General features: G+C 32.9%; 1 protein-coding gene across 1 annotated transcript; it reads left to right on the forward strand.

Annotated features, from left to right (window-relative positions):
• Positions 1-10,900: 10,900 nt before the first annotated feature.
• LOC114739760 (uncharacterized) lies at positions 10,901-11,539 on the forward strand. Its single transcript, XM_028927839.1, has one exon. The coding sequence runs from the start codon at positions 10,901-10,903 to the stop codon at positions 11,537-11,539; it is 639 nt and encodes a 212-aa protein (XP_028783672.1).
• Positions 11,540-11,790: the final 251 nt, after the last annotated feature.

The raw sequence follows: 11,790 nt of genomic DNA on the forward strand, positions 1-11,790 counted from the left end.
ACACATTCTAGGCTTTAGAACATCTAGGTGTGATTCTAAAATTTAATCAGGATACTTAACCCACATTAAAGTACCCCAGAATAGTGAGTAATTTCCTTAAATTTCAGCTTCCAAGGATTTAAATTTAATCTAGGTATGCATCAACGTATCCATTATAACAACCATCTCGTTAAAAAAAATTTCACTTTTCACATATGCTAAACCACTTTAAGCCTTGTTCCAGAAAATTTCCAGATTTGTAATTATGTGTTCCAACTTAAGTTTAGCAACGTTAATATTCAGACCTTATACCAACACTATATCATATATAAACATTAACTTCTAGGTGCCATTATACCCTTAAAAATTTGGACAGGTCCCTTATTAAACTTTTAAAATTCTCAGCTTCAATAATAGCATCTAAGTTATCATTTTAATATCTGTAAGCATTTTAGATTCTTGCCTTTGCCTAGAAGTGAAGTTGCATGTGGGAGAGACCAACTATTCCTTCCTCTTTGTTCCCTCTTCTTCTTCTTGGTCTCCGAGCTCTCCCTCTCTAAATTTTCTTCTGCTGATCGAAAATGGGAATAAGAGTGAAGGTTAATTGGTTAAGTGGATGGAATGAGAGTTATTTAGGTCCCACACATGGAAGCTTGACCCATGAGCGTTAGTTTTAAGCCAGTGTTGGGCCAAATCTTTACAAAATCTGAAGGCTGAACGTTTGGGGCTTAAACTCGGCTCAATTCCATGTTAAGCGGGGATGTAAAATTACCATTTTATCCCTCTAGTTATCAATGGCTAATTACTAAATAAATTTTAGAAATTAATCCTTAATACATTATATTTCCTCAATTAATTTCTTTGACTAAAAATAATTATTCTAAAAATTTCAGTTTAAAAATTAATCTCTAATTATTTTCCCTTGGTTTTTCGGGAAAATGGGCCATTGTCCCCAGAAATTAGCTTTAAAATTATTTAAGTCATATTTAAGGGATTAAACCTCTTAAAATTTTCAAATTCTTGAGATAATATTTCATACATTTTTTAAAAATTTTCTTAGGCTTTTAATAATTTTAAGACTCATTTTTCTCACTTATCTCCTTAAAATTTCACTCAAAAATAGGCTTTTTGGCCAATAAAATAATTTTGAGGCTCTAATCCTTAAAATAATCCCTATCAACATAACTTATTATGGGGCATACTCTAAATTCAATTGTAAAGTTGCTTGAATCTTCCGCAGGCCTCCAATATATTTTCCCTGTGACCAAAAGCACTAATATTCATGTAAGAAAATGTTTGATGGTTTCTTTTTTCTTTTTTTTTTTTGGAGGGGGGATTTGACGGTTTCGTTTGAAAACCGTTAAATGTATGGGGATTGCTTTAACCATCAACTTATGCTCTAGGGTTAGATAATTTGGAGCATTTCATTTACCTCCAAACGATTCCAGATATGAGCCGTGTTTTCTTTTGTTTTTTTTTTTTTAGTGGTCCACGCTTTGTGTTTCCACGCACATATAAGACAAAGAAAATGCAAACATAATAACAGAGACATTTGAAACCCTCGGATTTAAAGGATAAGACTCATGTGGGCGAAGTTCATGGGATGTATTTGCTGAGATTCTTGAGAAGACTCATGTTGTTACAACACTTAGGGGCGGTTTCGGACCTGGTGGGGAAGGTTTTGTCACGGTATATAACGGTTAAGAGAGGCAATCATCACATACATACAAATTTATTTTAGACTTGAGACTAATTTTTATTGAATCAAAAGTGTTAAGCTTAAAATCTTCCCAACAAATATACTTATCAGGATTCAGACTCGTGTTCTTTTCCCTACAAGTGAAATCACTTATTGTTAGTAGCAGTCTCACCCAAGAAGGGGGTGAATTGGGTGAGTTATAAAAATCTTGCGAATGAAAAAACAGTAAGCTAAACAGAAACAGAGAGCGTAAGTTAGAGTGATTTCATCGTAGAAATTAGACACAGAATTTATACTGGTTCGGTCTCAACCACTTGACCTACATCCAGTCCTCAAAACACCTCTGATTATTTGACTAAGTTCCAAGATTAATCAAACTCTTGGTGTTGCAGTACAGCAATTAATTCACTCAATCACTCTCTCTTACTACCTGTAAGGCTACGGACCCACTCAAGAGTTCACACTCTTGAGTTTCAATCAGAAAGTAATTAAAGATGATATGTAGAGTTTTCTTACAGGGTAAATGGATGAGAAGCACTAAAGCCCAGTACAAACAAGAACGGAGTATTGAATGCAACGGTAAGTTATTTTCAGAAGGGAGCTCGCGTATTCAATCTATGCATTCAATGTTTCTTCGCGCTTTTTATAGTTGAGGAAGTTTAATAACTGTTATATGGAAGAGCTTCTAGCCGTTGAGAGTTCGGTTGCGTATTTTTCTAGTTGCAACGGCTTTCGCCATTAATGCTTCTAACATGGTAGGTTATAAGCTACTAAACAACCGTTGGATAACCGTTGAGTTCTTCTTCGTAATTTGTAATAATACTTCAATCTAATAAGCTTTTCTTGCAGAGTAAAGCTAAGGAGCACAATTGATCAAATGATAAAAATGAACATTCATAGTTTGAAAGTGGAATCAATCAGTTGCTGAATGTATTGAACAAGAACTGGACATCCTTGATCGAAATAATGATCGATGAGTGGTTGATCGATCAAATTATCGATTAATCAAATAGAAAGAATTTGAAACAGGCAAGTTTATTTATCAACCAAGTTATGGATTGATAATTTATCGATCAAGTAATCGATAAATGAAAATAGTGACTTCAGAAAAACATGCAGAGAAAAGGCCCAAGGTCACTTTTGATTTTGAATCCCTTAAAATAGAGAATAAAGATAAACAAGAAGGCTGAGAAAAGCTCGAAGGGAAATAATCAACATATTTTGAGAATCACGGTAACTTGTTGATGTTTAACTAGAAAGAGTCAATGATTGATCAAGTGATCGAAAACTGCTTGATCGATCAAGCTATCAATAAAGCAAAGTGAGATAGAAATAGATTTTCAAGGAATAATGATCAAGTACTTTATCAATAAATAAATGATAGAAGACTTGATCGATAAAAGAGATTTAACAAAGAGTTTTTCAAAAGGCACAAAACAAATGATGATCAATTAATATTTGATCGAGTAAGTGATCAATAATAGAGAGACTTAGTTCTGAAATGCCAGGAAAATGTTTGATCGATCACATTATGTGAAAACATGACATTCAGATATATGGGTGATCGATCATTTCATCGATAATTAGATTATTGATCAGTTGATCGAAAAAACATAACTTAAAAAGTAGAGTGAGATAGCGATGATTGATCATTTAATCGATAAATCACTTATCGATCAAGTGATCGGTAGATCAACCAAATAACAACCTTGAATAGGGATATATCAAGTGCGTTATTAAGTAGTGTTCGATCATGTTATCAAAAAATCTCTGATCGATAAATGACGAAAGAAACAGAATATAACCAAAGTGAAAGAGCTTTACCATTTATCTGTATTCTTATCGATGACCTATTTATCGATCCAGTGATTGATAAATACCTACCAAAATTTTGTCCATTATCTAGCAATTGTTCAATTATTAGATCATCGATAAATTGATCGATAATTTTCTGTAGACTTCTATACAAAATAGTGTTAACAATGATCGACCAATTGATCGATCAACACATGTAAACTGATTTATCTATCAAGTTATCGATTAACATTTCTGCTAAGTTACTCATTTACACAGGAAATTTATCTGACAAGTGATCGATAAACCCTTGATTGATTAGGTGATCGATCAACTTACCAAAACACAGATTACCCAATTTGCTATCATCAAAACCTTAAATCTAACACTTATCATCTCAACCAACAACTTGTTCATACTTGGTATTAACCATCAAGCTTATTGGATGGAGTGGAGGAGAGGGAAGGAAAAAATTTAATGAATTTGATTTTAAAAAATTGAAGATATGGGGTTAAAAGCTTTTAATTGATCTTTTTTTTTTTACTTTTTTATCTTACATCTTCTCTTTTTTAAAATTTTATACCCCACTTTTCTAATTTTTTTTTTAAATCGAACTCATTAAAAATTTTGAGTAAAATGCTCTAATTTTATGGACCTTTCATCTATTTTGAAAATATACACTTAAGTCTAAATGGTTAACTTTGATAAGAATATTTTAAAAAGATTATTTTTAATTAAAATTTATGTTGAAATACTTTTTATTTATTCATTAACCATTCATAATACTAAATCCTTAAATTTTGGCTAAAACTATTTTGAAGAATTTAAGATTTGTTCCTTTTCTTTAATTTTATTTTTATTTTACAAATTGTTGTTTGTGTAATGTTCTAATCATATTGGGCCAGAAAATTTAGTTTAGTTCATGTAAACATAAAAAAATTGAATAGAAATGTGACGAATTCTTTAAATGAATAAATAATTGATCAAGTTAAATAAATTATAAATGTTTGCAGCAATTTTTTTAAAAAATTTAAATTGCAAAATTTAAATGCTTTATATGATTTTTCAATCTCACATAATTTATATTATATGATAAAAAAAAAAGAATCTAAAATATTTCTAGCCATTTAGAAGAAACGTTGAGTTTCAATATTTCATGAAGAATTAAAATTATATAATTTCATAATATAATCAAAATTAATATATTTTATAACATATTAAAAATTTTGAAAATACATGTATTATAATTATTTTTGTTTGTATCAAAAAATAGTTTTTATTGATATAAATGTTTAAAAAATTCTTATATTAAAGCGGGATGTTTTGGTCAAGATAAATGTTTGAAAGGTTAAACTTAACAGTCAACTAACAGTTGGATGGATGGAAATAAAATCTCAAAAATATAAAAGAGGTTTGTGTAACACACATTTTAATTTAAAAGGAGATTTATATATATTTTCAAAATAGAAAAGAGGTTTATGTAATTTAAGTAAAATAGAAAGATAGTCAATGTGTTTTGCTCAAATTTTTCTTCCCTCTCCTCCGCTTCCCTCGTATCAAACATAGGGCTATTGTGTGTGTTTAAAAATATGCGTATTATTAGAATTGTGGCTTTTCATATGGAAAAAAAAATCCCAGCCTAATACACATAGTAGTAGTTAGCAATGTTTTAATTATTGCCAGAAACTTTTTAGATATTGTAATTAATTTTTTTTTTTAATTTTTGTTTACTCGCTAGTCGCTCCCCTTTATTAGATACTCATCGTTACTTGTGCTTGTGATGGTCCTATACGCCTAGTCTTAGTTGTCATCCCCTCGTATTTAACCATTTTTTGTCTATAGTTTCCTAGTATTGGTTTCTAATTGATGTGTTTCGTTTTTAAGTCAAGTCCAGTTTGGGTAAATCGTTTAGAAATTTTAGAATATTATGAGATTTTATCGGGTATAAGATGGGCATATAGCAGGAAAACTCTGCAAGATACTTTTTCTCAATATTTATACTCCTCCCGTCCTTAATGTATAACCTAATTATTGAGTTGATCTTGGTTTTAAATATAAGACATATTTCTCATATTTATTAATTATTCTTAAATTCTCCCTGTAAGAGAGCGAGCAAGGATATTAAAGAAAATAATTATGGTGTTTTAGGAAAAAAAAATCATATTTCTTATAATTAACTGAATTGTCTAACTTTCTTAATCTAATCAAATTAGTTAAATAGGTTTTACATAAAAGGCCAGAGGAGTATTTGAAAGAAGATTTACCACATCAACGACCTTTTCCTCCTAGTTAAACGAAGGTCCAAAACTCCTCATGGTCAGATTATCTTTCTTAGTAATGATACACCTTTTATCATTGCCACTAGCAAGAGTAGTTAGTCTCCAACTTTAACCGTCAACTCTAATATCGTGGGGTTAGATTTTATTATGTAAATATATATATATATATGTAAGTGGAATGAGACATAAATTTAAATTTAAATCATATCCAAAATTCTTAATCTATAAGGATATCTTGATCAGGACAGGGGAGAACACCATTAATAGGCATTAAATGAAAATAATTGAATTAAGGTGATGCTTTATTTGGACTTGTTGAGGCCAAAGAGTCCTTTAGGGCAGCCAAACATTTGGTAAACTAGGTTAGCCTTTTCTTAATAGTGAGTTAAAAAGTTATTTTGCCAAACTGGGACAGAACATCAAAAGCACATTCTTTAAATGTAACCTAGACCTTCTTATACTTTTGAAAGCTCAAACTTTTACCTTAACAAATCCTTGTTCCCATATTTACCCCTCTAGATCAGTTATATCTATTTTGTTCATTAACTTTTCTTCTTCCCTTTCGAATCTGTGAGTGCTTTTCTTCCCTTCTCCCCAATCTAGAGGGTCAAATACGACAACAAGAACATATCGTCACCAAAAGCCTACCTTTTAGTAATGACATTAAAAATTGCCCCTGGAAATCTTTCAACAATGACTTTTCATATATTGTGGGAGAAATAGAAGGAAGAGAAGCGAAGTTAAGTTGGCCGAGATAACAAAGCAAATTAAACAACATCATATTATTTATTCAAAACACATATATAATAATAATCCATAACATTACATAGGCTGATTTATTTAGAGAGCAATATTAGGGAGAGCTCATGAAACAGTATCAGCAACATTAATACTAAACACCAACATATGCATCAATAATCACTCAACGGACTATCTTTCGGATGAGAGGCACAAAGGTCGAGGATGGGGGCGGGGTAGGCGCTGTCGGTGGGGGCGGCGGCGGTGAAGGGGTGGGGATTCGTGGAATGACGGGTTTCTCGTAAGGTTCAAATACAACCTTCAATTCTTCGTCGTCCTTATCGGGACAGACCTCCAGACGATAAAGATCTTGGTTATGTCGGTAGCGTGAGGCTGTAAGAATAAATTCAGCTACACCTTTATAGTAAAAGGCAATATAATACGAATGGATGTCTACATCCTTTGATTTAATAATGCGGAACGCACCAGACATATTTGAAGCATCCGCAAGTCGACCAATCACCACAGGATACTCTTTCTTAACATGAACTTCGATACCCCAGCTAGCTGATTGAGCACAATAAGAAACCTCAGCAAATTCGAAATCAACTATTTCTCCCAATTTGATGCTTTTTGAATGTTGGTCTCCATTATGAATAATCACCTTTTTTGCATCAGCACCAATTATCACCGAAACCGGGCACTTATAGTCCCGAGTTTGTTCGGTTTGAATTCCGCGAGCAGTGTTGTTGGCATCAAGAATGTGGTATAGCTTACCAGGCTTAAGGGGGTGGCCATACATGTCGAGCACATTTTCTTCAGCTAGGGTTAGGGTTTGTTGGGTGATGAAGGCAAAGAGAAGGAAAATGAGAGGCGGCAATGAAGTGCTCATTTTGGAGGACTGAAATATGATGGAAAAGAGAGAGGGTATGTTGTGGAAAATGGGAGCTTGCATGGCTTCTATTTATAGAGTTACAAAAAGTTGAGAGGGCAATAATAAGCATGCATGCAGTTTAATCAGCAGGTTTGTAAAAATGGAAGTCTTCTAATTTCATGCAAGAGATCAACGTTGATAAGGTGAAGGACCACTGGTTGTGGTTTCCATTGAATTGGGCCACTGCTATTCACTAAATTACGAGAGATATTAATTAGCATGTTTTAAATAAATGACCTTGTAGACTCAGCCAAAAAAAAAAAAAAGAGCAAATGAATAAGAATTCTTTTTTGGAGGAATCCCTTGTCTGGAGAAATCCATTGAACTGGACCACTGAAATTCCCTAAAACATATGTAAGTTAACAAATAACATTGCTTTTACATGTGCGTATGCGTCTGTATTGCTTTCACGTAGGAATTCTTCATTGAAGATTATCTTAACAAAAAGAACATTTTAGCTGAATTAAAACACGTTGTTTACATATGACTAATTTAATTAATTTTTTTTAATTTTATGAATTAGTTATCTACCTCTTACGACCTGAAAAAAAAGAAAATGTTTTAAGGAAAAGCAAAAGCGTACCTACTTGTCCGGCCCTCCCTGTTTTCCTCATACCAAGTGACCTTTAAATTGAATTGCAATCTAGATCGAACTCACTCATATGCTTCTTTACATATCACATTGGACCAAATCATACTTCATATCATTCATCATAAGTTTCCAGTTATGTTTCCTTACTAGATAGTTCACTCATGAGCTATCATTGGTACTTAGTTAGCTAGGTCGAGTGGAATGAGAAGCTCAATTTACTTCTTGTTAAAGCCACAAAGGAGGACAAGCTGGAAATATTAATTAGAAGTGTTGTTTTACGCCATGGAAGTTGACATCTATGATATGCTGATGAAACAAGCAACGAACGGCTAGAATTGCTTGGTCACCCTCAACGTGTATCATGCATAAATTTGTTTTATGTTGAGGTCTTAATTTTCTTTGTCTCACATTTGTATTTTTTTTTTTAACTGTCTCTATTGATTGTACACATCAAAATGAATGATATTTAGGGGAAAAATCAATATACAATAACTAATTTTCTTAATATATATGAATTAGTTATCTAGTTCTTATATTTGAACCATGGAAGTTGACACCTATGATATGCCAATGAAACAAGCAATGAGCGGCTAGCATTGCTTGGATACCCTCAACGTGTATCACGCATAAATTGGTTTTATGTTTAGGTCTTAATTTTCTTTGTCTCTCACATTTGTATTTTTTTTTTTTTTAAGTGTCTCTATTGATTGTACACATCAAAATGAATGATATTTAGGGGAAAAATCAATATACATTAACTAATTTTTTTAATATGTATAAATTAGTTGTCTAGCTCTTATATTTGAATCATGGAAGTTGACACCTAGGATATGCCGAAGAAACAAGCAATGAACGTCTAGAATTGCTTGGTCACCCTCAACGTGTATCATGGATAAATTGGTTTTATGTTTAGGTCTTAATTTTCTTTGTCTCTCACATTTGTATTTTTTTTTAACTGTCTCTATTGATTGTACACATCAAAATGAATGATATTTAGGGGAAAAATCAATATGCATTAGCTAATTTTCTTAATATATATGAATTAGCTGTCAAGTTCTTATATCTGAACCATAGAAGTTGACACCTATGATATGCCGAAGAAACAAGCAATGAACGGCTAGAATTGCTTGGCCACCCTCAACGTGTATCATGCATAAATTGGTTTTATGTTGAGGTCTTAATTTTCTTTGTCTCTCACATTTGTATTTTTTTTAACTGTCTCTATTGACTGTACACATCAAAATGAATGATATCTAGGGGAAAAATCAATATACATTAACTAATTTTCTTAATATATATGAATTAGTTGTCTATTTCTTATTTTGAACCATGGAAGTTGACACCCATGATATGCCAATGAAACAGGCAATGAACGGCTAGAATTGCTTGCCCTCAAGGTGTATCACGCATAAATTTGTTTTTATGTCTAGGTCTTAATTTCCTCTTTCTCTCACATTTGCATTTTTTTTAACTGTCTCTATTAATTGTACACATCAAATGATGATGTTTAGGGGAAAAATCAATAATCATTAACTAATTTTCTTAATATATATGGATTAGTTGTCTAGTTCTTGTATTTAACACCGGAGTTTAAATGAAAAGTGCCATTACCACATGGGGAGTTGGGTGATTTTGCTTTTATTGATTGCTCCCCAAGAGAAAAAGGGTCCCCACGAACGATGTCCATGAAATCAACTTCATTTCCATGTACGCAGCATGCCATTCCGAACTTTCCCATTTCTTGATCAAGACGACAGTCATATACATTTTGAAACGAGAGGCATTTATTATTTATTGTATTATATATATATATATTTGTCCTTAGAATAAGTTACTATATGTTGTGCAATTCGATGAAATCCACAAGGTGTGGTTCTCAATCTCCCTTATTTTACCATGCACATGGGGAATTCATCAAAATGTTAAGAATCTAGCGGTCGGGATATTTATTATTCTGTAGTGAGAGAGAGAGAGAGAGAGAGAGAGAGAGATCTATCCAATCACTCTTGAAGAATCTCCTAGTTTCCTACATATAGCGTGAAAGAGACGATGAAAGCCCGTGATTCAGCAAAAGCAGAGAGAATTATTAAGTGTACACTTTGGATTTTACACGTAGGAGGAAAATGTCCCCTTAAATCGTAAAATGGTGAAGAATCATCGTCACATCGAATAGAATCGAACTTAATAAGAAATATAAGTGGAATGATTTATAAATTGAGCGGATTCTTTTCCTCTTTCATCCTGGAGACTCTATAATCTAATTGTTTATAATTTTGATGGTAGTCGAGCACAACTTGTGCTGTTTTTTGGATTGTGGAAAAAAAAAATGATATAACTATGCATGGCGTAATGAGAAAACTAATAAATCCTCCTCATAAATGACAATTTCCTAAAACATGGATTATACTTATATGTAATCTATTCTTAATTGCTCATAAATTTCTTAAATGACAAATCCCTATATGCCAGTAATATATCTATAAGTAATAATGTTAATCGTTAACTTATTGTATGTTTTAGCAAATTTCAGCGGTCCACTTCGATGGATTTCTCCGGACAAGGGATCCCTCCAAACCAAAAAAAAAAAAAAAAACCTATTCATTTTTTTTTTTTAAATTTTTGGTTGAGTTTCCAAAATCATTTATTTATTACATGCTAATTAATATCGCTCGTAATTTAGCGAATAGCAGTGGCCCAATTCAATGGGAATCACAACCAGTGGTCCTTCACCTTATCAACATCGATCTCCTGCATGAAATTAAAAGGCGAAACTCAGCTTATTGCCGTCTCATCTTTTGTAACTCTATAAATAGAAGCCATGCAAACTCCGATTTCCACCACACATCCTCACTTTTCTATCATATTTCACTCTCATCCGCTCCAAAATGAGGACTTCTTCATTGATTTCTCTGATTTTCCTTCTCTTTGCCCTCTCCACCCAACACCTAAAAACCCTAGCTGATTCGGAACAGGTTCTTGACTTCTATGGCAATGCTCTCGTGCCTGGTAAGCTATACCACATTCTCGATTTCACCGACCATGCCCATGGAATTCAAACGGAAGAACTCGATGATCAAACCTGCCCTATTACAGTGATCTTCGGAGCTGATGCGAAAAAGGTGATTTTCACTCCCAAAGACGAAAAAGCAACAAGTATCGTGACAGAACAAGATTTGGACATCAAATTCCTTGAGGTTTCTCGATGTGCTAAATCAGGCAACTGGGCTGTTCAAGTTGATGCTGACAAAAATAACCATCTTTTGATTGGTCCACCTACTGGTGTTGAAACCTGGGATGGTTCATTCCATATTAGGAAATCTAAGACTGGAACTGCATATAATCTTGCCTTTTATCTTTTTGAACGTGATGATACTTTCTTAGTGACACGAAACTACCGACCAAATCAAGATATTTATCGTTTGGAGTTATGTACTGACGAAGGATTCGATGTTGTGTTCTACCCTTATACCCCAGCCACCTTAACTCCCCCCAGTGTGTCTCGTATCCGTAAGAGAGTTGCTTAAGTATTTAATTAATGATGATCATGTGTGCCATATTAATGTTCGTTGCTGATACTGTTAAACGAGCTCCCTTGTGTTGCTCTCTAAATAAATCAGCTTATGTAATGTTATGTTGATTATTATGTGTTATGAATAAATGTAGTTGGCTATGTTACTTGTTCTTCCTGAACTTCACGTTTCTTCTATTTCTCCCCCAATAATTATGGGAATTTTATTTCTTTAATTACCGTTTGATAGCCCAACAAACCGAACGG

Source organism: Neltuma alba, unplaced genomic scaffold (assembly GCF_004799145.2).
Source record: "Neltuma alba isolate B1F8T4 unplaced genomic scaffold, ASM479914v2 tig00002907_pilon, whole genome shotgun sequence".
NCBI lineage: Eukaryota > Viridiplantae > Streptophyta > Magnoliopsida > Fabales > Fabaceae > Neltuma > Neltuma alba.